We start from the raw sequence: 27673 nt of genomic DNA, 5'->3' as shown, positions 1-27673 counted from the left end.
AAAACTCGGGCGTTTCTAGAGCTCATACTTTCCGACCTGAAGATCACTGACATCATATGATTTTACCTCGTTTTTTTCCCGAGTTCCCAGTTGTCTTGAAAGCACCATATGACCACGTTTACATGCACACCAGTATTCTGTTTTTGAGTTGATGCATATGAACATCCTATTTACAATAACCAGAATAAGATCATATATCCCGGTTTTGAGAAACCTTAATAAAATGACTGGGATATGCTTATCTTAGATAGGATACTGTGGCATGTAAACGTCTTATCCCGTTTACTGTTGTTTTTCGCGGTCTGCACGGGCTGTTTCGCATAGCAGGCTATCACCTTTGAAGTTCAGACAGAAACAGTAATAATTGGAATAGTAACTGAAGTCTGGACACTGACTCTAGACATTACATGTAGCCTATAATAATATTAACTCCTGTAGAATTAAGTGTTTCTTGCAGTAAAATGTCAACTTTTGTCTCTGGAACAGGAGTGGAGAAATGTTATTTATTTCTTCCATCTTGAGAAAATGTGAACGTGTGCTTTGGGACCTTGTGTAGCCTTACACTGATTTTATTTTCCAGCTACATAAAAGCTGAGAGTATTTCACTTTAAACCAAAATATGCATCCAAGACAAACTGAAATACTATCATTTTCAAGGCTTTTCATTTCCTTAAAACCGGTCAGTGTCTCCACTCCACGAGAGAAGCAGAAATGAAAGAGAAAACTTTACCAATGTCAATTAGATTGTTGATTATGCATTCATTCTATGGATTTATGACATCACTCTGGTGAGCAAGGCTTTATTTAATATTCTAGAGCACCAGGTAAAGACAGAAGATATGCTGCATGTATCTAATTATAGACAAGTTGACTAACAAATAGCCTACCTAATGTCGGAAATTATAAGCAGAAAAATAACTAAATGACTGAGGCATAAAACCTTTTTTTCCCCCATCCCCTGTAAAAACAAAATTGTTCTGCCATCCCTAGGCAAGTTATGAATATTCTGTTTATTCATGGGTACAACAGGAATACTGGTGAGCGGGATATCAAGGGGCATGTAAACATCTTATCCTGAATAAGACCTCAGAGGTGCACTATGCAGAAATCACTCCGCCATTTCCTGTTTGCTAAAATTCTAATTTCAGTGTATGTGACAAACAAGCAAGTATAGTGTGGAGAATCATTGTACCATCTAAACCGCTGTGAAATATATTTTCCATAACCAAAAATATTGTATTTTCAGCTGTTTGAAACTGGTATACAAAACCTAAAGAACGGGAAGCAGAGAAATTGCACACATAGAACAGATCTACCGCTTTTTAGACTTGCTTTCAATGACAATGATAGATCTATAACTCACATATGTGAATTTGGTCAGATCACCCAAAAAGTTACATATTGCAGCTTTAACCAGGTTATGAGCTATTATCCAGAATACTGTGCGTATGTAAACGTGGCCAATGAAGTAGGTAGACCAGACCCAGCTGCTATGCATTGGTGTCTATGTGAGAGTCACCCCTTAATAACCTTTTACTGCAGTGGGCTAAATCAGGGTAACACAGAGTGATTCTTGGTGGTCTTAAACAAATCTACTTTGAAACAAAAGTATACGACACACACACATGGTTATGGGCTTAAAAAAAGAAGACACCTGTACCATGTCAGATATAGAGTTGAAATGTACTCCATTTTGAGTTTGTATCCCAATATCCCAATTTATATACATCACAGAAGACTGAAATATAACAAAACTGTTTGACATAGAAACACCAGATTTTCATCTGTTTTTTTTAATAATCTTTGTTAATTATGAAATTATGAAAAATATTATTACCATTCCACCCATGAGGCCAAAGAGGGTGCTTTTGGTCATTGACTCCAGCAAAGGGATTATAAATATATGTAGACTTTTTTCAATGGTAAACAACCTGAGTAAGACGTCTTAATTTATCCACCATCTTTGGTTAAAACAGACCTCAAAGACTGGGATTGCATCATCCATCTCAATGTGTTACATCTACTTGCATGCAAGACTTTTCTGTTTTCTTGGGGGGAAATAAGAAAATGTTCCAATTCATTCTGAAATCTTTCTTCCATCGGTTTACACTACCCTATCATGCCTATCCAAGAGATGGCAGTGTTCTACAACATTTAGCCATGACCTAAAATCGATTGGCATCAAATAACAATGTGTGTAATATTCCAATCATTACGGTCACATCACATACATTTTACACCAGGTTGGACATTTTTGACTAAGAAAACATTAGCCAAATGGGCACCTGCTGAAAACCTACAGTATATATATATATACAGTATGTACTGAACAAAAACAAACATGCTACATGCAACAATTTCAACAATGTTACTGAGTTACAGTTCATATAAGGAAATCAGTCAATTGAAATACATTCTTTAGGCCCTAATCTATGGATTTCACATGACTGGGCAGGGACGCAGCCATGGCGCAGCCACCCACTTAGGAGCCAGGCCCATCTACTGGGGAGCCAGGCCCATCCACTGGGGAGCCAGGCCCAGCAAATAAGAATACGTTTTTCCCAACAAAAGGGATTTATTACAGACTAACCGGTGCCCCCGCACATTGACTCTGTACCGGTACCACCTGTATATAGCCTCCACATTGACTCTGTACCGGTACCACCTGTATATAGCCTCCACATTGACTCTGTACCGGTACCACCTGTATATAGCCTCCACATTGACTCTGTACCGGTACCACCTGTATATAACCTCCACATTGACTCTGTACCGGTACCACCTGTATATAGCCTCCACATTGACTCTGTACCGGTACCACCTGTATATGGCCTCCACATTGACTCTGTACCGGTACCACCTGTATATAGCCTCCACATTGACTCTGTACCGGTACCACCTGTATATAACCTCCACATTGACTCTGTACCGGTACCACCTGTATATAACCTCCACATTGACTCTGTACCGGTACCACCTGTATATAGCCTCCACATTGACTCTGTACCGGTACCACCTGTATATAGCCTCCACATTGACTCTGTACCGGTACCACCTGTATATAGCCTCCACATTGACTCTGTACCGGTACCACCTGTATATAGCCTCCACATTGACTCTGTACCGGTACCACCTGTATATAGCCTCCACATTGACTCTGTACCGGTACCACCTGTATATAGCCTCCACATTGACTCTGTACCGGTACCACCTGTATATAGCCTCCACATTGACTCTGTACCGGTACCACCTGTATATAGCCTCCACATTGACTCTGTACCGGTACCACCTGTATATAGCCTCCACATTGACTCTGTACCGGTACCACCTGTATATAGCCTCCACATTGACTCTGTACCGGTACCACCTGTATAGAGCCTCCACATTGACTCTGTACCGGTACCACCTGTATATAGCCTCCACATTGACTCTGTACCGGTACCACCTGTATATAGCCTCCACATTGACTCTGTACCGGTACCACCTGTATATAGCCTCCACATTGACTCTGTACCGGTACCACCTGTATATAGCCTCCACATTGACTCTGTACCGGTACCACCTGTATATAGCCTCGCAACTGTTATTTTCACTGTCATTTTACTTATCTATTGTTTACCTAATACCAATTTTTTACTTAAAAATTGCACTGTTGGTTAGGGCTTGTAAGTAAGCATTTCACTGTAAGGTCTACACCTGTATTAGGTGCACGTGACAAATAAACTTTGATTGGCTGGTTGGTCTTAGATGATCCCACAGGTGAAGAAGCCGGATGTGGAGGTCCTGGGATGGCATGGTTATATGTGGTCTGCTGCTGTGAGCCCGGTTGGATGTACGGCCAAATTCTTATGGTCAAGAAATTAACATTAAATTCTCTGGCAACAGCTCTGTTGGACATTCCTGCAGTCAGCATACCAATTGCATGCTCCCTCAAAACTTGAGATATCTGTTGCATTGTGTTGTGTGACAAAACTGCACATTTTAGGGTTGCCTTTTATTGTCCCCAGCACAAGGTGCACCTGTGTAATGATCATACTGTTTAATCAGCTTATTGATATGCCACACCTGTCAGGTGGATGGATTAACTTGGCAAAGGAGAAATGCTCACTAACAGGGAAGTAAAAATAAATAAGCTTTTTCTGCTATTGGAAATTTCGGGGATCTTTTATTTCAGCTTATGAAACATGAGACCGACACGTTACATGTTGCATTTATATTTTTGTTCAGTATGTATATAAATGTACAGTACCAGTCAAAAGTTTGAACACACCTACTCATTCAAGGGTTTTTCTTAATTTTTTCTATTTTCTACATTGTCGAATAATAGTGAAGAAACCAAAAATCTCAAATTTGGTTTCTTCACTAGGACAGATTTCCACCAGTCTAATGTTCATTGCTTGTGTTTCTTGGTCCAAGCAAGTCTCTTCTTATTATTGGTGTCCTTTAGTAATGGTTTCTTTGCAGCAATTCAACCATGAAGGCCTGATTCACGCAGTCTCCTCTGAAAAGTTGATGTTGAGATGTGTCTGTTACTTGAATTCTGTGAAGCATTTATTTGGGCTGCAATTTCTGAGGCTGATAACTCTAATGAACTTATCCTCTGCAGCAGGAATAACTCTGGGTCTTCCTTTCCTGTGGCGGTCCTCATGAGAGACAGTTTCATCATAGCGCTTGATGGTTTTTGCGATTGCACTTGAAGAAACTTTTAAAGTTCATGAAATGTTCCAGATTGACTGACCTTCAAATAAAATCAAATAAAATGTATTTATATAGCCCTTCTTACATCAGCTGATATCGCAAAGTGCTGTACAGAAACCCAGCCTAAAACCCCAAACAGCAAGCAATGCAGGTGTAGAAGCACGGTGGCTAGGAAAAACTCCCTAGAAAGGCCAAAACCTAGGAAGAAACCTAGAGAGGAACCAGGCTATGACGGGTGGCCAGTCCTCTTCTGGCTGTGTCGGGTGGAGATTATAACAGAACATGGCCAAGATGTTCAAATGTTCATAAATGACCAGCATGGTCAAATAATAATAATCAGGGTGCAACAGGTTAGCACCTCTACCGCTGTCTCTAGAGAGTTGAAAACAACAGGTCTGGGACAGGTAGCACGTCCGGTGAACAGGTCAGGGTTCCATAGCCGCAGGCAGAACAGTTGAAACTGGAGCAGCAGCACGGCCAGGTGGACTGGGGACAGCAAGGAGTCATCATGCCAGGTAGTCCTGAGGCATGGTCCTAGGGCTCAGGTCCTCCAAGAGAGAGAAAGAAAGAGAGAAAGAGAGATTAGAGAGAGCATACTTAAATTCCCACAGGACACCGGATAAGACAGGAGAAATACTCCAGATATAACAGACTAACCCTAGCCCCCTGACACATAAACTACTGCAGTATAAATACTGGAGGCTGAGACAGGAGGGGTCAGGAGACACTGTGGCCCCATCCGATGAAACCCCCGGACAGGTCCAAACAGGCAGGATATAACCCCACCCACTTTGCCAAAGCACAGCCCCCCACACCACTAGAGGGTTATCTTCAACCACCAACTTACCATCCTGAGACAAGGCTGAGTATAGCCCACAAAGATCTCCCCCACAGCACAACCCAAGGGGGGGCGCCAACCCAAACAGGAAGACCACGTCAGTGACTCAACCTACTCAAGTGACGCACCCCTCCTAGGGACGGCATGGAAAAGCACCAGTAGGCCAGTGACTCAGCCCCTGTAATAGGGTTAGAGGCAGAGAATCCCAGTGGAGAGAGGGGAACCGGCCAGGCAGAGACAGTAAGGGCGGTTCGTTGCTCCAGTGCCTTTCCGTTCACCTTCACACTCCTGGGCCAGACTACACTCAATCATAGGACCTACTAAAGAGATGAGTCTTCAATAAAGACTTAAAGGTTGAGACCGAGTCTGTGTCTCTCACATGGGTAGGCAGACCATTCCATAAAAATGGAGCTCTATAGGAGAAAGCCCTACCTCCAGCTGTTTGCTTAGAATTTCTAGGGACAATTAGGAGGCCTGTGTCTTGTGACCATAGAGTACGTGTAGGTATGTATGGCAGGACCAAATCGGAAAGATAGGCAGGAGCAAGCCCATATAATGCTTTGTAGGTTAGCAGTAAAACCTTGAAATCAACCCTTGCCTTAACAGGAAGCCAGTGTAGGGAGGCTAGCGCTGGAGTAATATGATCACATTTTTTGGTTCTAGTCAGGATTCTAGCAGCCGTATTTATGTCTTAAAGTAATGATGGACTGTCATTTCTCTGCTTATTTGAGCTGTTCTTGCCATTATATGGACTTGGTCTTTTACCAAATAGGGCTATCTTCTGTATACCACCCCTACCTTGTCACAACACAACTGACTGGCTCAAATGCATTAAAGAAAAAAATACTACAAATGAAGTTTTAACAAGGCACACCTGTTAATTGAAATGCATTCCAGGTGACTACCTCATGAAGCTGGTTGAGAGAATGCCAAGAGTGTGCAAAGCTGTCAAGGCAAAGGTTGGCTACTTTGAATAATCTTAAATATAAAATATGATTTAACACTTTTTTGGTTAGTACTTGATTCCATATGTGTTAATTTAGTGTTGAGGTCTTCACTACTATTCTACAATGTAGAAAATAGCAAAAATAAAAACCCTTGAATGAGTAGGTGTGTCCGAACGTTTGACCGGTATTGTATATATGGGTGATTTTGTGGAAAAGTTAACCTGAGCCGGTACAAAAAAAGTTGTCATTTCCAAATGAAACCATGTTCATAATTATCCTTAAAAGGCCAATTGGTTTCTCTTTTCATTGTCAGTATCCTTTTTCAGCATTATGATATCCGTAACGGTTATGGATTTGGACATTGCTGTATCATATCTTAGCTTCATTCACCAAATGTGTGCTTTTTCAGAGCTAGTCTTCAGACTCACTGAAGCAACTGCTGCTATCTTGAAAATTATGTGTTCTAGCTAAGCTTCTTGGAAAATATGCTAAAATGTGTTTCTCATACATGGCAGAACTGTTCTTTTGATAGAAAGTTGTGTTTTATCAACTAATTAGTTCAGCAATGTCCTTCTGAAATGAAAGCCCCCCCCAAATTATACTGACTTCATTCAGTGTCCAGAGAAGTGGACTGTCACTAAGTATAGGCAGTTTAATTAGCATATTTCCATTTTGAATACAAATTAAATTCTGGTCTACATTCAACTGGTAAAGTAAACTTTTCATACACAGTACGTGTACAAAACACCAGGAACACCTTCCTACTATTGAGCTGCACCCCCTTTTTGTCCTCAGAATAGCCTCAATTTGTCAGGGCATGGACTCTACAAGGTGCCGATAGCATTCCACAGGGACGCTGGCCCATGTTGACTCCAATGCTTCCCACAGATGTCAAGTTGTCTGGATGTCCTTTGGGTAGTGGACCATTCTTGATTCTCACAGGAAACTGCAGAGCGTGTGAAACCCAGCAGTTTCGCAATTCTTGACAAAAAAAAAACAGTGCGGCTGGCACCTACTACCATACCCCGTTTTAAGTCTGGTCTTGCCCATTCACCCTCTGAATGGCACACATACACAATCCATGTCTCAATGCTTAAACATCCTTCTTTAACCCGTCTCCCCTTCATTAACACTGATTGAAGGATTTAACAAGTGATCATAGACTGACCAGGTGAAAGCTATGTCATGGAAAGAGCAGGTGTTCCTGAATGTTTTGTACATTGTATACATACATTTTTTTTAAGAAAGAATTGTTTGAGACAAAAACACAAGCTCCCCCTAAAAATGACAGACAAAATAGAAAAAGACCCAGAAAATCTGAAATTTGGGGACCTTTTAATTGCCCAGTCTTCAATAAAGTCTTTACATGAAATTAACAATTAAAAAAGGTAAACTAAAGTAAAAGACAAAAACATTACATGTACAGTACAATGTGTCAGAATCTTTTCACATATATCTCTAAACAAATTGGTTTGTTTCTTATAATCGTTAGGTGCCCATCACAAACTTGTCAGGAAATGTAGACGTTGAATTAGAGCTGTTGCAGCAGTCCATTGTAAAAAAAAATATATAAAAAAAAAAGCGCCTTCCTTTACTTTTCTTTTTTTAAGTCCTCTTTCCGCCGCCACTACCTCTGCCTGAAAAACAATAACAAACGAAAGCATCTTACAAGGCTGGTAGAATTGTTGGTAGATAAAGTGGAGTAAAGAGAATACATCAAGTATCAATTGACATGTCCTCATCAGTTTGCAACTTCAATTCAACCTATATCAACCCCCCCAAAATAATCTGAACTTATCACAAGGGGCCACAGTGGCTCTTGTATCTGCTTACCCACATCCATACCCACACAAGCAGTAAGAGTTCGCCCTAGCCTTTTGGGGGCCCCAAGCAAAATTCTGTTCATGGAAAATATATTTCACAGTGGTTTAAGATGGTACAATGATTCTCTACGCTATACTTGCTAGTTTTGCATAGTGCATCTTTAATTTCCTGACATTTTGCCATGGGACGGAGAGAAATGTTCGCAGTTTTCCCCCCCATAAGATCTCTGATGATTTACATTTATGATCAATGCCCTCCCCCAGACAGTAATGCTTAACACAAGTTTAGATAGCTGGCCGCTAGACAAAATATACCATTCTGAAAATAATAAAAAAAATGACATAATAGAAAAACATCTGACACACAACCAAATTGCCCCTTATGTATTCTATCACTAACTCAACAGTAAGTTGAGACCCCGGCTAGGTTCCTCCTGGCGGAAATTGATCTACGGGCCTACAAAAGGCAGGCCGCCAGTTAACCATCCCTGACCTAGATGATCTCACCTCCTCGTCCACCCCTGAAGCCGCCACCTCTGCCTCTAAAGCCACCTCTAGCACCGGGTTTCCCTCTGAAGCGCCTGTTGAAGCCCGCTCCTTCTCCACGAGGTCCTCTTTCACCCTGGGGTTTGGCATAGACCAGGGTCACCTTGCTCCCATCAATCTGAAGGTCTGCCATGGCATCCTTGACAACCTTGCAGACCTCTGGGCTCTCAAAGTCCACAAAGCCAAACCTTAGGAAGTGGCCAACTGTGAGTATTCAAAGGACATCTGAATGTAAAAATGTGATTTGAAGGGGGTAGGTTTTCACCACATACCCTCTAGATATGCCAGTCTCCTTGTCTTTGGTGACTCGAGCTTCAATGGCACCTTCAAAGACACTTTTCAAAGTCTCCTCACTCGTCTCCTCGGCAAGATTCCTGACCATCAACGTCTTCGAAGGAACTACAAGAGAACACACACATTAAAGAAGTATGCACGATCACACAGCCAAACAACCTCAAATCATTCGCCAACCAATTCTCTGCTATGAGACGTTCATTGGGCAAGTCTAATAGTAATATTTACCAGAGTTCCCTTTGTCACCTTCTGGCCTCTTCTGGTTGAACTCTACTCTGATGGCTTTTCCACTAATCTCTTTGTTTACCGATGATTCCAGGGCTTCTTTGGCATCTTCCACACTTTCAAACTGAATGAAGGCATGACTTTTGAAAGAAAAAATGCCTAATTGTTAGAATTAAATTATTTCCAGTCAGAACATGAAATTAATCGCATGAATACTTAATAATTGAATTTAAAAAAAAAAAATGCAATTTGATGGCGTTCAACATTTTCAATAGAGCTCAACAAAGCAGATGCAGCAACAACATGCGCCTTCACTCACCCTCTTGGTTTACCATTGCTCTGTGGTATCTTGACACTGACTGCTTTGAGAAAGATTTCCTTCAGGGCATCCTCTTTTGCAGCATAAGCCAGGTTGGTCACCAGTAATTCGTTATTTGGTGTGACCTCAGCTATGGAACAGAACATGTTAACTTCATTCACTTTTCAGAGAACTATGATAAACAAAATGTCTCAACTAATCACTGAATTACAACATACTTTAATCTTGAAGATGCTAACAAGCAACATGACTAGCCATATAGCTAGCTATTGAAGTACCTTGTGCTTCTACAGTAATTTAATTCCCATTGACCTCATTTCTTTCCATCTTTACCTGGAGCTTTGATTATTTTTTGTTGTTGGCTCTTTTCTCCCAAAAAGTCAATAACGATTACACGGCCTTGGACATCAATCCCCTGCTTCTCCTCCAGCACTTTCTCAGCAATGGCCTCCGTTTTGAACTCTATGTAGGCAATTCTGTCACAACAAAATAGATGCAATAGACGTGTTTAGAACAGAATCCTGGGATAGACATAACTAGCAATTTCACGTGAATATCAAATGGACACGGCATCTCACCCTTTGCTTGGGGTGCCAATGCCTCCAGGAAACCTGATTTCGACAGCCGTGTCAAAGACTTTCTTCAAGTCCTCCTTTGTTGCTGCAAATGGGATATTCTTGACAAACAAGGTCCTGGCATCTTTAGCTGTGAGGAAAAAGACTGTCACTACATGGAAATCAATCAATTCTAGAAATGACTAATATAACAGTAGCAAGGATAACTCACTCAAGATGAGACTAGTACCTTTTTTGTCATCTACTGTGGGGTCTTTGACCTTGGCCTTGCCTAGCCTCATCTTTCGGTCCAGGATCGTCTCCCCATTCAGCTCAAGGGCTTTTGTCAAGTTTTCCTCTGTGTAAAAGTCGACATATGCAAATTTCCTATAGAATGGACAAAAACATGGGGAAGAATCTGGATCATGAAGAAATCTACAAACATTTGTAGAGGTTAAGTTTATGCAGTGCATAAAAATGCCATGTACTCACTTTGTAATGTCCACTCGAATATCCTGAAACAACAGACTATGCGATGTGAAGAAGTTTGCCAAGGCATCATTAATTTCCTCCATTTTCTTGGACGCGTTCAAGCTTCCAACAAAAAGACAAAAACCTAAAAAAAAAATAAAAAAAACAAGATGCATGATAGCACACTGAAACCATCAATCGCTCAAACAGAGAGGGTGCCATTTACTGCCGTTCACCATCGTACCATCATTAATGCACTTTGTCTTCTTCGCTGGAGAAGTCTCATCCTCTGCTTCCGCTTTTCTCTTTACTGGGGTTGCTGCAACAGCTGGAGAGAGAAATGCAGACATGTATTAAAACACTATTCCATAGATACCCGGATGAAAAATAACTAATGGGTGACATCTGGCAAATATTGGTTACAATTCCGTTCTGTTCTTTGACCTCACCCTGGACCTTAACCTTTTCCGCATCAGTAGTTGTGTCCATCTGTTCCGCTCCTGAAGCTACACAAACAATATTCATTGACATTGGAAATACCTACTGAATTTAAAAACATCGTTTTTTTGTGTTTTGCATTTAAGAAATTTCATATGAACATTATCACCATTCCAATTAGGCTACATGTTGGAATTTGATGTCATACGCCGATTTCCTGTCTACGCTTATTTACCACCCCTCAAAGCATTTGTTACCTGGGGCATCTTTGACCTTGTTCTCTTCAGGTTCTGTGGAAACGATGACCTGTGGAGTAGTGGCAGCTTCCTCCTCTGTCGATGCTGGAGAATCAGTCTGGCCCTCTGCAAGACATCATGTTGTATCAAAGGCCGATTTAATGTCATTTTAATTTTCTTTATAGCCAAAGTTACATTGGCCCACTTACCAGAGTTATTGTCCTCGCTGATCTTTCCAGTTTTCTTTTTAGAGGTCTTTAATTGGGTTGCCTATAAAACATTTTTGGGGAATGAGCATTTCAGTACATTGCAAGTCATGGTGTGGACTTTGGTGATTAGTTAATAATCGTCAATCAAACAGAACAGGCCGATACTGAGTATTCGAAATAGATACATTATAACTCATTACGTTCAACACGTGTTTCTATTAAACTGTGATACAAAGTAGCTAGTTAAACATTCAATGAACACACAGTTAGGCAGAGTAACATTGGAGTTCAGCAATAGCTACTTAACGTTAACTTAGCTAATTAGCTAGCGACAAACAATATCATTTCACGTGTGGCCATGTGAGACTAACTGCAGTGAGCCAGTTCGCCTTTAACAATAAGTATATTTTAGATGTCGTTCTTACTTTGCCTGACTTTGCCATGTTTTCTGTGTATTATTTTCTTTCTGCTAACAGTTGCTGTACAGCGAACACGACTGTTCACATGTGGGGAGCAGCGATTAAATATTTACTTTCCCGGCATGCAAGTTGACCTAACGCCCGGATATGGTTTCATATTTTCACTGGGATATTCGGGATCCTTGGAACGTCCCTACGGATATTAAGGTTAATAAGTAAGGATTGTGCTTTTGAATCAGATGTGTAGTGCTAGGGCAAAAAAACAAAACGTGCACCCCTTGGGGTCCCCAGGACCGAGTTTGGGAAAGTAAGTTTAGGGGTTAAGGGTTTTAGCTAAATAAAATAAAAGGTTTAGGGCATGTACGTCCTAAGGATTCCAGATTGCAATTACCAGTCATTTACACAGTGGTTATTTAAGGTCTCCACTAGATAGCACAGCCACAAAGCTATATCTTGACTCAAATAAGCTTTTTGGTCTTAATGTAAGATTAGGCATATGGTTAAGGTTGGTTTTAAAATGAATTTTTAATAAGATTAATTGTAGAAATATGACTCTGGTAACAACCGATATTTAAGTAACTAGCTAGCTAAATATATCAGTAGTTAGTCAATTTCACGAAGCGAACATGGTTCAGGTAGCTAATGCTATCTGGTTGTTAGCGTCTATAGCTAGCTAACGTACTTTCCAGCTTACCAACAAATAGATATCATTCACAACTGATTTGTTATTCAAAGTCCAAGTTTGATTCAAATCAAATTGTATTTCTCACATGCGCCAAATACAACAAGAAGCCCTTATTAACCAACAATGCAGTTTAAAGAAAAATACGTGTGAAGTAATAGATAATTATAGCAGAAGTAAAATAACTAACGAGGCCAAAAACACAGGTAGTGGTAAAGAGTCAATGTGCGGGGGCACAGGTTAGTTGAGGTAATATGTACATGTAGGTAGAGTTAAAGTGACTATGCATAGATAATAATAAACAGAGTAGCAGCAGCGGCGTAAAAGGGGGAGCAATGCAAATAGTCTGGGTGGCCATTTGATTAGCTGTTCAGGAGTCTTATGGCCTGGGGGTAAAAGCTGTTAAGCCTTTTGGACCTAGACTTGGTGCTCCGGTACCGCTTGCCGTGCGGTAACATAGAAAACAGTCTGACTGGGGAGTCTTCGACGATTATTAAGGCCTTTCTCCGATACCGTCTGGTGTCAGAGAAAGGCGTTAGCTAGCACTAAACAGATGCAACATTGCATTGGCGAGTTAGCCAGCTAGGCTTGCTAGCTGTATATTTAGCTCAACCTCATGAGGAAAATCGAAACCTCTAGCTGGTCAAGTGAACATTTTAAACGCGAGGCTGCTTGTATTGCTAGGTAATGTAGAGTTGGCTAGCCAAGTTGTCTTTAGCTATGTAACTTGATGCCATGTAAATTAGTGTTTGCAGCTGTGTCAACTTGGCCACAATCTCTGACTTGGTGATCCTGATGATGAAGCGAGGTAACCACACATCAGTGGATGGAGGAGGCATGGAGCAAAATAACCTTGGTGGCGCTAGGCATCTAACCATCCTTCCAGTCTATGACATTGGTTAAGGTGACTACTAACTAGCTAGCTAGTCTGCATAACATTCACTACCTATATCTGTACGTTTCTGTATGTTTTCTCTGGTTAATTGTATAGCTAAATACAAAATCTGAGCACTGTCTTTTCAGCCATTTCACTGCTAAATGGTTCCTCGTCAATTCAAGGCAGGCAATAGGTCTCGGAATGGCAAACGTGGACCCAGCCAGTCCAGCACCCCACATCAGAACGATGCTTATGCCAGACTCCTCGGCCAACATCACAGTAGAAAGTTCTGCCCAACAGCAGGGGGAAAAGAATGGGCCAAACGCACAGAGGCAGGGTCTAGCCCACAGCAACAAACATGACATACCGCTGAGAAAAAGGGACCAGGCATTTATCGAGTGCTCTGACTCAAGTGACTTCTCGCCTTCTCCTATGAAAGGTAAGGGAGGAAAAGAGGGCTCTCTGTCCTTGTACATGGACAAGTGGTGCGCTGCAGGGGGTTTCCGAAAAGCAACCACAGGTGTGCGTAGGGACACCAAAACCAGTCAGGACAGAGATGTGGAGTCCGGGGAGTAGTTGTGCTCTCTCAAACAGAGGGACTCCCAGCACGAGATGACAAAACGAAGACTACAAAGACCATGCTTCCAAAGTGCCCACAGGTAACCAAAGAACATGAGTCATGGGACGTCTCCCCCAAAAGCCGGTTTAACAGATGTTTTTTTTTTTTTAAATGAACCTTTATTTTAACTAGGCAAGTCGGTTAACTACAAATTCTTATTTACAATGACGGCCTACACCGGACGACGCTGGGCCAATTGTGTGCAGCCTTATGGGGACTCCTAATCACGGCCAGATGTGATACAGCCCAGATTCGAACCAGGGTCTCTTGCACTGAGATGCAGTGACTTAGACCGCTGCACCACTCGGAAGCCCACTCAGGATGCCGAGGAGGACCAAAGAAGACGGTGTTTGAAACGTACATGACCATGGAGGACATTTCCGGCGGCCTAAAGAGAGGAGAGCACATTCAGGTGAAGACATTCCCAAAAATAAAGATTAGTACGATGAATACTTATATCAAACCAAGGAACCACGGTAATCATATGGCTACTTGTTTACCAAAGAACACTGGCTTTCAGACAATGCTGACCAAAAGCTGTATCTATCAAAGATGATCTAAAGCGCTAGGCATCTAACCATTCTTCCAGTCTAAGAGATTGGTCAAGGTGACTACTAACAAGTTAAGCAAAGCTGTAGCATACTAATAGAAACATTTCCATCTTCTTTGCAGGGATCAAGAAGAATCAACCCCAAAAAGTATCATGAGGCTTTCATTGCAGCACCTGTGTGTGTGTACACAAACTGAGAAATACATGTTTGGTTGGACTGTGTGTGTGTCTACACAAACATGTATCTCTCTGTTTGTGTGTGTACACATTTATACATTTTTTTTTATAAGCTGGGCGGTTCCAGCCCTGAATGCTGATTGGCTGACAACCGTGGTATATCAGACCGTATGCCACAGGTATGACATTTATTTTTACTACTCCAATTACATTGGTAACCAGTTTATAATAGTAATAAGGCACCTAGGGGGTTTGTGCTATATGGCCAATGCAGTGTGTGTGTGTGTGTGTCCCTCAAGAAAGCAAGCGAACTGGATTCAAAGTGACCTTAACGGCATCTAGAGATCTGGTTGTATAAAATGTGTTGCCAGTATTTTTTTGTCTAATTTCTTTATTTTCCTCTTTCATTCCTCTTCCAGGTTGGTGGAGGAGTTCATGTTGCTGGCCAACATGCTCTTCTACAGACTACAGACACTTCACCTCGCTGCAACGCTGATGTCATCGTCCACAGGCTGGCAGACTCTGGGTGGGTGGCGAGAGGAGAGGACACTGGGCTGTGTGTGTGTTTACCCCATAGAGGACAATGGCTTTGTTGTAGAATGAGGGCAAGGAGGCAGTGTCTCTGCTGTCTTGTAGCACACAGAGAAGATTGGGTCTGTGGTGGAATAGTAATGTGTTAAAAGACCAGAGAAGATTGGGTCTGTGGTGGAATAGTAATGTGTTAAAAGACCAGAGAAGATTGGGTCTGTGGTGGAATAGTAATGTGTTAAAAGACCAGAGAAGATTGGGTCTGTGGTGGAATAGTAATGTGTTGAAAGACAAAGCTTCCCTTAGATTCCAAAACACCCTGAATCTCAGATGAGGCTTTGTTTCTCCTGGTGTTCTCTCTGAGAGATTGATTGCCTTTGATGGTGTTGTGCTGCCCTCTCTGTAAGAAAAAAGTAGTTCAAGTTGACGTGTGTGCTTGCCCGCGTGTCTTGTCTTTACAGTACATTCTCTGCCTCTTTGTGACATTGGTGTGTAGGCTGTGGTCCTCTTCTGAAGCGGAGGTGCAGAAGCAGGCGTCCCGCTGTAACGATGACGTGACTGCCTCCGAGAGAGTCCAGGAGCTCAGCTCTGAGCTGTTCTTCATCAAGGTACAACCAAGACACTGCTTAATGTTCCCACTAGAGCATGGGCACTCAACTCTTACCCTACAAGGTCCGGAGCCTGCTTATTCTGTTTTACCTGCCAAGGAATTTCATCCACCTGCTGTCCCAGTTCTAAATCACATTTTATTTGTCACATACACATCTTTAGCAGATGTTATTGTGGGTGTAGTGAAATGCTTGTGTTTCTAGCTCCAACAGTGCAGTTATATCTAACAATTTCACAACAATACACACCAATCTAAAGTAAAGGAATGGAATTAAGAATATGTAAATATTTGGACAAGCAATGTCAGAGCGGCATAGACTAAGATACAGTATATACATATGAGATGAGTAATGCAAAATATGTAAACATTAAAGTGGCCTGTGATTTCAAGTCTATGCATATAGGGCAGCAGCCTCTATTGTGCTAGTAATGGATGTTTTAACAGTCTGATGGCCTTGAGAAAGAAGCTGTTTTTCAGTCACTCGGTTCCAGCTTTGATGCACCTGTACTGACCTCGCCTTCTGGATGATAGCGGGGTAAACAGGCAATTGCTCAGGTGGTTGTTGTCCTTGATGAGCTTTTTGGCCTCCCTGTGACAATGGGTGCTGTAGGTGTCCTGGAGGGCAGGTAGTTTGCCCCCGGTGACGCATTGGGCAGACCGCACCACCCTCTGGAGAGCCCTGCGGTTGCGGGCGTTGCAGTTGCCGTACCAGGCGGTGATACAGCCTGACAGGATGCTCTCAATTGTGCATCTGTAAAAAAAATAAAAATAGTCGCCAAACCAAATTTCTTCAGCCTCCTGAGGTTGAAGAGGCACGGTTGCACCTTCACCACACTGTCTGTGTGGGTGGACCATTTCAGTTGTATGCTGAAGAACTTGGAAGATTTCCACCTTCTCCACTGTTGTCCCGTCAATGTGGATAGGGGGGTGCGCCCTCTGCTGTTTCCTGAAGTCCACGATCAGCTCCTTTGTTTTGTTGACTTTGGATGAGAGGATATTTTCCTGGCACCACACTCCCAGGGCCCTCACCACCTCCCTGCAGACTGTCATGTCATTTTTGGTAATTAAGCCAACTACTGTTGTGTCGTCAGCAAACTTGATGATTGAGTTGGAGGCGTGCGAGGCCACGTAGTCATGGGTGAACAGGGAGTACAGGAGGGGGATGAGAACGCATCATTGTGGGGTCCCAGTGTTGAGTATCAGCGACGTGGAGGTGTTGTTTCCTACCTTCACCACCTGGGGGCGGCCTGTCCAGAACCCAGTTGCACAGGGTGGGGTTCGTTCAGACCAGGGCCTCAAGCTTAATAATGAGCTTGGAGGGTACTATGGTATTGAATGTTGGGATAGGGCAGTGTGCCAAATCAAATTGCATTTGTCACATGCGCCGAATACAACAGGTGTAGAATTTACGGTGAAATGCTTACTTACAAGCCCTTAACCAACAATGCAATATTCAGAAAATACTGAAAAAAAGTAAGAGATTAATTGTTATTTTTAGAGCAGCAGGAAAATAGCGGGGCTATATACATGGGGATCCGGTACAGAATCGATGTTTGGGGACACTGGTGTCGAGGTAATATGTACATGTGGGTAGAGTTATTAAAGTTACTATGCATAGATGATAACAAAGAATAGCAGCAGTGTGGGGGGGGGGGGGGGGGGCAGGGGGGCAATGCAAATTTGCTTAGATGTTCAGGAGTCTTATGGCTTGGGGGTAGAAGCTTTTTAGAATCCTCTTGGATCTAGACTTGGTGCTCCAGTACCGCTTGTCGTGCGGTGCAGAGGGAACAGTCTATGACTAGGGTGGCTGGAGTCTTTGACAATTTTTAGAGCCTTCCTAATGACACCGCCTAGTATAGAGGTCCTGAATGGCAGCAAGCTTCCCCCCGGTGATGTACAGGGCCATGCGCACTACCCTCTGTAGTGCCTTGCGGTCGGAGGCCAAGCAGTTGCCATACCAGGCAGTGACGCAACCCGTCAGGATGCTCTCGATGGTGCAGCTGTAAAACCTTTTGAGGATCTGAGGACCCAATGCCAGCTCTTTTCAGTCTCCTGAGGGCAAATAGATTTTGCCCTCTTCATGACTGTCTTTGTGTGCTTGGACCATGTTAATTTGTTGGTGATGTGGACGCCAAGGAAGTTGTCGATGAGAATGGGGGCGTGCTCGGTCCTGCTTTTCCTGTAGTCCACAATCATCTCCTTTGTCTTGATCACGATGAGGGAGGTTGTTGTCCTTGCACCACACGGTCAGGTCTCTGGCCTCCCTATAGGCTTGTCTCATTGTTGTCGGTGATTAGGCCTACCGCTATTGTGTCATCGGGAAACTTAATGATGGTGTTGGAGTCATGCCTGGCCGTGCAGTCATGAGTGAACAGGGGTTATAGGAGGGGACTGGGCACACACCCCTGAGGGGCCCCCATGTTGAGGATCAGCGTGGTGGGAATGTTATTACCTACCCTTACCACCTAGGAGCAGCCTGTCAGGAAGTCCAGGATCCAGTTGCAGAGGGAGGTGTTTAGTCCCAGGGTCCTTCGCTTAGTGATGAGCTTTGAGGGCACTATGGTGTTGAATGCTGAGCTGTAGTCAATTAATAGCATTCTCACATAGGGGTTCCGTTTGTCCAAGTGGGAAAGGGCAGTGTGGAGTGCAATAGAGATTGCATCATCTGTGGATCTGTTGGGGCAGTATGCAAATTAGAGTGGGTCTAGGGTTTCTGGGATAATGGTGTTGATGTGAGCCATGGCCAGCATTTCAAAGCATTTCATGGCTACAGACGTGAATGCTACGGGTCGGTAGTCATTTTCGCAGGTTACCTTAGTGTTCTTGGGCATGGGGACTATGGTGGTCTGCTTGAAACATGTTGGTATTACAGACTCAGACAGGGAGAGGTTGAAAATGTCAGTGAAGACACTTGCCAGTTGGTCAGCGCAAGCTCCGAGTACATGTCCTGGTAATCCGTCTGGCCCTGTGGTCTTGTGAATGTAGACCTGTTTCTAGGTTTTACTCACATCGACTGCGGAGAACGTGATCACACAGTCGTCTGGAACAGCTCATGCTCTCATGCATGTTTCAGTGTTACTTACCTCAAAGCGAGCATAGAAGTTATTTAGCTCGTCTGGTAGGCTTGTGTCACTGGGCAGCTCTTGGCTGTGCTTCCCTTTGTAGTCTGTAATAGTTTGCAAGCCCTGCTACATCCGACGAACGTCGGAGCCAGTGTAGTACGATTTGATCTTAGTCCTGTATTGACATTTTTCTTTTCTGATGGTTTGTCGGTGGGCATAGCGGGATTTCTTATAAGCTTCCGGGTTAGTCCCGCTCCTTGAAAGCGACATCTCTACCCTTTAGCTCAGTTGCGAATGTTGCCTGTAATCCATGACTTCTGGTTGGGGTATGTACTAGAGGTCGACCGATTATGATTTTTCAACGTCGATATCGGTTATTGGAGGACCAAAAAAAGCCGATATCGATTAATCGGACGATTGTTTTATATATTTGTAATGACAATTACAACAATACTGAATTAACAATAAACACTTATATTTTAACTTAATATAATACAGAAATAAAATCTATTTAGTCTCAAATAAATAATGAAACATGCTCAATTTGGTTTAAATAATGCAAAAACAGTGTTGAAGAAAGTAAAAGTGCAGTATGTGCCATGTAAAAAAGCTAACGTTTAAGTTCCGTGCTCAGAACATATGAAAGCTGGTGGTTCAATATTCCCAGTAAATAAATATTAGGTTGCAGTTATTATAGGAATTATGACGTGTCGACTTTCTCTCTATACCATTTGTATTTCATATACCTTTGACTATTGGATGTCCTAATAGGCAATTTAGTATTGCCAGCCTAATCTCTGGAGTTATAAACAGCACTGTGATCAAGCATTTCGAAGAGCTGCTGGAAAACACAGTAAAGTTTGAATGAATTCTTACGAGCCTGCTGCTGCCTACCACCGCTCAGTCAGACTGCTATATGAAATCATAAACTAAATTATAGTATAATGAACACAGAAATACGAGCCTTTGGTCATTAATATGGTCAAATCCGGAAACTATCATTTCGAATACAAAAGGTTTATTCTTTCAGTGAAATACGGACCGTTGCGTATTTTATTGAACGGGTGGCATCCCTAAGTCTAAATATTGCTGTTACATTGCACAAACTTCAATGTTATGTCATAATTATGTACAATTCTGACAAATTAGTTTGCAACGAGCCAGGCGGCCCAAACTGTTGCATATACCCTGTGCAATGAACACAAGAGAAGTGACACAATTTCCCTAGTTAATATTGCCTGCTAACATGAATTTCTTCCAACTAAATATGCAGTTTAAAAAAATATACTTCTGTGTATTGATTTTTAAATAGGCAAAACATGTTTATGGTTAGGTACATTCGTGCAACGATTGTGCTTTTTTTGCAAATGCTCCTTTGTTAAATCATCAGCCGTTTAGCGAAGAAGGCTGTGATTCGATGATAAATTACCAGGCACCGCACTGATTATATGCAACACAGGACAAGCTAGTTAACCTAGTAATATCATTAACTATGTGTAGTTAACTAGTGATTATGTTAAGATTTATTCTTTTTTTATAAGATAAGTTTAATGCTAGCTAGCAACTTACCTTGGCTCCTTGCTACACTTGCGTATCAGGTGGTCAGCCTGCCACGCAGTTTCCTTGTGGAATGCAATATAAGCGGCCATAATTACTGATTGTTGTAAAAACTTGAATTGGCCATGCCGGTCGACCTCCAATATGTACGTACAGTCACTGTGGACAACGTCATCGATGCGCTTATTGATGAAGTCAGTGACTGATGTGGTGTACTCCTCAATCCCATCGGACGAATCCCGGAACATATTCCAGTCTGTGCTAGCAAAACAGTCCACTAGTTTAGCATCTGCTTCAAATGACCATTTGGTGCTTCCTGCTTTAATTTTTGCTTGTAAGCAGGAATCGGGAGGATAGAATCATGGTCAGATTTGCTAAATGGAGGTCGAGGGAGAGCTTTGTACGCGTCTCTGTGTGTGGAGTTAAGGTGGTCTAGAGTTTTATTTTATATTATTATTTTTCTCTGGATGCTCATTTAACATGTTGATAGAAATTAGGTAAAATGGATTTAAGTTTCCCTGCATTAAAGTCCCCGGCCAATAGGAGCGCCGCCTCTGGATGAGTGTTTTCCTGTTTGCTTATGGCGGTATACAGCTCATTGAGTGCGGTCTTAGTACCAGCATCGGTCTGTGGTGGTATGAAGACAGTTAAGAAAAAACAGATAAACTCTCTAGGTAGATAGTGTGGTCTACAGTTTACCATGAGATACTCTACCAACTGAGGCGAGCAAAACCTCGAGACTTCCTTAGATATCGTGCACCAGCTGTTGTTTACAAATATACATAGACCGCCGCCCCGTGTCTTACCAGAGGCTGCTGTTTTATCCTGCCGATACAGTGTATAACCCGCCAGCTGTATGTTATTAATGTCGTCGTTCAGCCACGACTCTGTGAAACATAAGATATTACAGTTTTTAATGTCCCGTTGGTAGGATATACATGCTTTCAGTTTGTCCCGTTTATTTTCCAGCAATTGAACATTGGCTAATAGTACGGATGGCAAAGGCAGATTACCCACTTGTTGCCTGATCCTCACAAGGCACCCCGATCTTTTTCTTTCTCCAGCGATGGACTGGTTTGAGGCCCTGTTCGGGTGTTTGGAGTATATCCTTCCCATCTGACTCATTAAAGAAAAATGATTCATCCAACTTGAGGTGTGTAATCGCTGTTCTGATGTCCAGAAGCTCTTTTCGGTCATAAGAGACAGTAGCAGCAACATTATGTACAAAATAAGTTACAAACAAAATGGCACGGTTGGTTAAGAGCCAATAAAACAGCAGCCATCCTCTCCTGCGCCATCACTGCAGTGCGATGGCGATTGCATCGTCTGGGGCTCTATTGGGGTGATAAGCAAATTGAAGTGAGTCTAGGGTGTCGGATAAGGTAGAGGTGATATGATCCTTATCTAGCCTCTCAAAGCACTTCCACGATGACAAGTGAGTGCTATGGGGCGATAGTCATTTAGTTCAGTTACCTATTGCTTTCTTGGGTACAGGACCAATGGTGGACATCTTGATGCATGTGGGGACAGTAGATTGAATATGTCCGTAAACACTCCAGCCAGCTGGTCTGCGCATGCTCTGAGGATGCAGCTAGGGGGGGCAGTGGAACTGACTTCGAGGTCCAGTTGAGTTAGAGGGTATACCAGGCCTGATTTGAAATAGTATTTGTTTTCTTTCAAATACCTTTGGCATTTGATTGAGTCTATTTATTGTTAGATGGTGATGTAGTTTTGGGACTTGTCTATTGGTTCCATCTGTTTGAAAGAAAACAAATACGATTTGAACCCAGGGCTGTTACACAAAGATCTCCAGTTAGGACTCAGCCTCTGGGGTTGCGTTCAGGGCAGTCCCAGCATTGCACTCTGCTGACTGTTATTTGCCCCCCTGCAGGAGAGTGGTCCTTTGGACTCTGGGGCCATGGTGATGGGAATTCTGGACCAGGCAGTTGACGTCCTCGTGCTGCACTACTAGTTGCAGAAACCGATCTACTACAAAGTGCGTGCCACTCAAACCAATTACAGTATTCATTTAGCCAAATTGTTATCTGGTTGTTATGCGCTGCTTGAGTCCGTTTAGGGACAAACACAACCGGTGTTCTTTGGAGCCCCTCAGGTGTATTCCCTAGGAACCATGCAGGAGAAAACGGGGCTGGGGCGGGACTTATCTGAATTTTCAATAAGAAATGCTAGTTTAAGTTGCAAAACGTTTTGCTATGGCGTGCACTTATCAATACAACCACGGTCTTGTTCATTAGGGCAGACAGTAGCAAAACTTTATTTGATAAGTTAAGATAGAACCTACATTTCTGTTTTCTTCCATGTTGTGCCTAGCGAACGCGACCCAGGTTACCATCCACGAGTGACTCCTCTCCATTGATACAACGTCAAGCTTTATAAGCTTGCTATAGTGCTACAATCTGCATGAGAAGTTCCAACAATAGTCTATAGAGCGAAGACGGATGCATGTTAGGTAAACATAGTTTAGTCAGCATTTCATAACTAAGACCTTGACAAACAGCTTGATAGCATCCAAATATCAACTATTGCAACCAATCTTAACCCTAAAATCAAATCAAAATCAAATTTTATTGGTCACATACACACATTTAGCAGATGTTATTGTGGGTGTAGTGAAATGCTTGTGTTCCTAGCTCCAACAGTGCAGTAACATCTAACAATACACTCAAATCTAATAGAACTGTTTTGTGAATACTAGGTTGAATTAAATGAGGTTCATATTCAATCTTAACCAAAAAGTAGAAAATGGAAACTGGGGAGGTACTACCCGGATAACAAACACTCATTTACGTTTTCTGTTGAACGTTTTTGCGTTCCCTCCCCGAATAAACATGACCCAGATAAATGATCAGGAAGAGATTCTCATGTTTGGGATGAACAGAATGAATGCAGAGGTGTGTAGTTGATGTGTAAAGTTGTGTTATTGTCATGTTCTTAAGGGTTTACAGGGTCTGGTGACATTCCATTTCCACAAGGGAGTTGACTAGAGCCAGCGAGCCTAGTGTATGGCAGGTAAGAAGACACGGAGGGACGCACGCAAACTACCTGCCCTCCAGGACACCTACAGCACCCGATTTCACAGGAAGGCCTTAAAGCTCATCAAGGACAACAACCACCCGAGCCACTGCCTGTTCACCCCGCTATCATCCAGAAGGTGAGGTCAGTAAAGGTGCCTTAAAGCTGGGACCGAGAGACAGAAGCTGTTTTTCAATCTCAAGGCCATCGGACTGTTAAATAGCCATCACTATCGCATTAGAGGCTGCTGCCTTCAGTATGTACACTAAAAGTTTGTGGTCACTTAGAAATTTCCGTGTTTTTGAAAGAAAAACTTTTTTTTTGTCTATTTCAAATAACATCAAATTGATCATAAATGCAGTGTAGACATTGTTAATGTTATAAATGACTATTGTAGCTGGACATGGCAGATTATTTTTTTTTAAAGGAATATCTACATAGGCGTAGAGAGGCCCATTATCAGCAAACATCACTCCTGTGTTCCAATGGCATGTTGTTGGCTAATCCACGAGTTTCAGAAGAAAGTTCTTTGTTTCTAGCCATTTTGTTCTTTGTTTCTAGCCATAGAGCCAGTAATCGAATCCACAAATGCTGATGCTCCAGATACTCAACTAGTATAAAGAAGGTCAGTTTTATTGCTCCTCTAATTCGCACAAGTTTTCAGCTGTGATAACAAAATTGCAAAAGGTTTTTGTTATGATTAATTAGCATTTTAAAATGATAAACTTGGATTAGCTAACACAACGTGCCATTGGAACACAGGAGTGATGGTTGCTGATAATGGGCCTATGTAGATATTCCATAAAAGAAATCTGCCGTTTCTAGCTACAAAAGTCATTTACAACATTAACAATGTCTACACTGTATTTCTGATCAATTTGATGTTATTTTAATGGGCCAAAAATGTTATTTTCTTTCAAAAACAAGAACATTTCTCAGTGACCCCAAACTTTTGAGTGGTAGTGTACAAAATCACTGGCCACTTTAATGTTTACATATTTTGCATTACGGATCTCATATGTAGATACTGTATTCTCTTGTACTGTATCTTAGTCTATGCTGCTCTCACATTGCTCGTCCAAATATTTATATATTCTTAATTCCATTCCTTTACTTAGATGTGTGTGTATTGTTGTGAATTTGTTATATATTACTGCACTGTTGGAGCTAGGAACACAAGTGCTTCGCTACACCCACAATAACATCTGCTAAGCACCTGTATGTGACCAATACGATTTGACAAGACTCACTGAATGATTTAGCATATTCGCTATGCTTAGTGAGATTGACGCCCCAAACAAATCCAGGAATCCCTGTCGAGGCATGTTTGTGGGCACTAGCCCACATTGAGCAGGTTCTCTTAAACAGTAGAGCGTTGAATTCCAACCCAGTGCTAAAATAGGAGCTGAAAGCAAACTGAATGTAATTATTTTATGTCCTCTAACGAAGGGTTGTCCTGTCTGTCCTTCAGGAGATCTCCATCTTCAGTCTGGCCAGCTGAGGGCAGACGGAGCTCCTATGAAATACAGCGCTGTAATCAAGAGGCCTAATGAGACATCGTCGTGGAAACTACGATAACGCACACACATCGATAAGACAGACCGAGCTCTGCTGAATAAGCTTACTTGGACAGTATTGTGCGCTTGACAACACACACGTGATCACACACGTCATTGCACATGTTCTTTTGTATTTATTAGAAAAGCCATTTTTTATTTAACTTCATGGTTTAATTACCATCGAGGAGCCAAGGCTCTGAAGTAGCACTGAAGCAGTGTTATTTAAATACGGCCTGGACCGCTTTGAAATGAACTGTGAAAGTGCCAGTACTGCAATGAATAACGTTTTATATTTAGCAGTTTTGACCCTATGTAATTTTTCGCAAAAGTATATACACAGTCGATGTGTGAAGTTAGTTTAAACCATGTTTAGTTTAAATTAAGCTCTTCTATTAATGTCGAGTTTTACAGTAACTCATCATTTCAGTCGCAATGCAATTCTTTGATTAGTGGTAGCAGTCACCTTGCAAGAACTTGTTTTTCCCCATCAATTCATAGTATGACACTCTGTCCCACTTTAAATGAAATACTTTAAAGTTTTAATAAACCCTTTTTATAATGACTATTTTAAAGCAAATTCATACAACACATAACAGGATAACATGACGCTCAGCCAAGTGCTTTGCCATGTGTATTGGGACCACAAATGTTGCGCAAATGTTTAAGTCGCCAGTAGGAAGGAATTCTTGATACCATATTCAAACTGACAAATCGAATACGTTGATATAGCAATTTTACTAACTAGTGTAACTCCCAGTCCTCAACTCCTGTTTAGTCTCTGTGCCCAGATTAGGAATTACATCTGGATTTACCTTCAACCAGTGGTGTAAAGTACTTAGGTAAAAATACTTTGAAGTACTACTTAAGTAGTTTTTTGGGGTATCTGTACTTTACTATTATATTTTGGAGTTTTTACTTCGCTACATTCCTAAAGAAAATATAATTTTTACGCTGTAGATTTTTACTGACATCCAAAAGTACTCATTACATTTTGAATGCTTAGCAGGACAGGAAAATGGTTCAATTCACGCACTTACAGTATCAAGATTACATCCTTGGTGATCCCTACTGCCTTTGATCTGGCGGCCTCACTAAGCACCAATGCTTCATTTGTAAATGTCTGAGTGTTGGCATGTGCCTCTGGTGATCTGTAAATATAACCAGACAGCACAATTTTCTTGTTTTTCTTAACATAAGGAATTTGAAATGATTTTTACTTTTGATACCAAATACTTTTTCTCAAGTAATATTTTTCTGGGTGACTTTTATGTAATTTTCTGTTAAGATATCTTTACTGTTACTCAAGTATGACAATTGGGTACTTTTTCCACCGCTGCCTTCAACTCTGGTTTCTCTTCAGTAACTAATAAACCTTTCGCCTTTCACTAAGTAATTACAATTTGGAGTCAATGAAATATAAAAACACCATGTGCAGAGCTTTCTATTTTGAGGGCTATTTTTGTGAAATATGTGATTCTATATCCTAATCTGGCCACAGACAACAGGAATTGAGGATTGGGTCTGTCAGCACAACTAAGAACCTCTTTCCTTTTTACTTGTTCAACATGTCTTCTAGACCTCGCATGTAAAGACTTCAAGCCGTTTCAGATGTAAGGGAAATATTATGGACTTGATTGTGACAATGTAGGTTTTAAACACTTTTTTTTATAGATGCGAGATGCTGCCTGCTCCATTTGTGACTTCAGTAGTGTTAGTGTACTTGCAATGCCTGCTCATGGTGATGCCAATGTATATCAGCCCAGCAACTCTTAACCATTCATGGGTTGGTGTCCTGCTGGAAGACCCACAACATTCAATAGAGACCTGTTTTTTGGACACTGGCTTGAACATTGCATGACAAAACGCCTGATAATCTGATGATTTCATGATGCCTTGCGCACATTCAAGGTCCCCAGTACCAGAGGCAGCAAAAGGAACCCCAGGGAGGTTATGATCATTGAATGCTTAATTTGGTCATCAGTGAACACAGGGCTGATCTGTATTGCCAAAGTGCTCTAGTTTTGTTTAATTGGTCCACAGAAGATTTCCCCTGGGACTTTGGCTTATTAGGTGGGTTTTTGAGAAGTTCAGTCAGGCTTTCTTGTCTCCTTCAGCAGTGGGGTCTTCCTATGCCTACCAACACTCAAAGGAAATGACACCCTCCCTACAATCAATTATGGTGGAGGTATAATAATGCTGTGTACACACACACGCACTTGTCATATGCTGCTGCTGCCCTGCTCTTTACTTTAAGCTTATCTATCCTGATGCCTAGTCACTTTACCCTGCCTTCAAGTACATATCTACCTCAAATACCTTATCTATCCTGATGCCTACTCACTTTACCCTGCCTTGAGGTCATCTGATGCAGCACTACATCACTCTCCTTGGTCAAATAGCCC

At 42.0% G+C, this 27673-nt stretch overlaps 2 protein-coding genes across 8 annotated transcripts; one reads left to right on the top strand and one right to left on the bottom strand.

Moving 5' to 3' along the window:
* Positions 1-7799: 7799 nt before the first annotated feature.
* On the bottom strand, positions 7800-12167 carry LOC115170033 (nucleolin). Its single transcript, XM_029726267.1, has 14 exons — positions 12024-12167; positions 11599-11659; positions 11411-11515; positions 11165-11221; positions 10960-11043; positions 10737-10860; positions 10495-10631; positions 10269-10395; positions 10024-10166; positions 9691-9820; positions 9375-9511; positions 9125-9251; positions 8814-9040; positions 7800-8120 (listed from the first exon to the last, which is right to left on the bottom strand). The coding sequence occupies exons 1-14, from the start codon at positions 12039-12041 to the stop codon at positions 8089-8091; spliced, it is 1509 nt and encodes a 502-aa protein (XP_029582127.1). The 5' UTR covers positions 12042-12167; the 3' UTR covers positions 7800-8088.
* Positions 12168-13080: 913 nt separating this feature from the next.
* On the top strand, positions 13081-26664 carry LOC115170032 (DIS3-like exonuclease 2). 7 transcript variants are annotated; one of them, XM_029726264.1, is made up of 7 exons: positions 13081-13603; positions 15036-15101; positions 15342-15448; positions 15947-16058; positions 22571-22675; positions 23637-23851; positions 25184-26664. In XM_029726264.1, exons 2-5 carry the CDS (start codon positions 15093-15095, stop codon positions 22649-22651), a joined length of 309 nt encoding a protein of 102 aa, XP_029582124.1. In that variant the 5' UTR covers positions 13081-13603; positions 15036-15092; the 3' UTR covers positions 22652-22675; positions 23637-23851; positions 25184-26664. The 7 variants fall into 7 exon arrangements, 3 of the variants coding, with proteins under 3 accessions (XP_029582124.1, XP_029582125.1, XP_029582126.1); XR_003870963.1 differs by lacking the exon at positions 13081-13603 and adding an exon at positions 23011-23149 and having other exon boundaries at positions 15039-15101; positions 15912-16058; XR_003870962.1 differs by lacking the exon at positions 13081-13603 and adding an exon at positions 21744-21832 and having other exon boundaries at positions 15039-15101; positions 15912-16058.
* The last annotated feature ends 1009 nt before the right edge of the window (positions 26665-27673 follow it).

Source organism: Salmo trutta, chromosome 31 (assembly GCF_901001165.1).
Source record: "Salmo trutta chromosome 31, fSalTru1.1, whole genome shotgun sequence".
In the NCBI taxonomy this organism is placed as follows: Eukaryota; Metazoa; Chordata; class Actinopteri; order Salmoniformes; family Salmonidae; genus Salmo; species Salmo trutta.
Note: the sequence above shows the minus strand (reverse complement) of the source record. Positions and strands in the feature narration are given on the sequence as shown.

Excerpts from the sequence above, each read along its gene's own strand:
- LOC115170033 (XM_029726267.1), bottom strand. Across the intron at positions 11,044-11,164 it reads GGAAAAGGTTAAGGTCCAGG|CTGTTGCAGCAACCCCAGTA; the intron begins GTGAGGTCAAAG and ends TTCTCTCTCCAG. Across the intron at positions 10,632-10,736 it reads ATTCGAGTGGACATTACAAA|GAAATTTGCATATGTCGACT; the intron begins GTGAGTACATGG and ends TCCATTCTATAG.
- LOC115170032 (XM_029726264.1), top strand. Across the intron at positions 15,449-15,946 it reads CACAGGCTGGCAGACTCTGG|GCTGTGGTCCTCTTCTGAAG; the intron begins GTGGGTGGCGAG and ends ATTGGTGTGTAG. Across the intron at positions 16,059-22,570 it reads CTGAGCTGTTCTTCATCAAG|GAGAGTGGTCCTTTGGACTC; the intron begins GTACAACCAAGA and ends GCCCCCCTGCAG.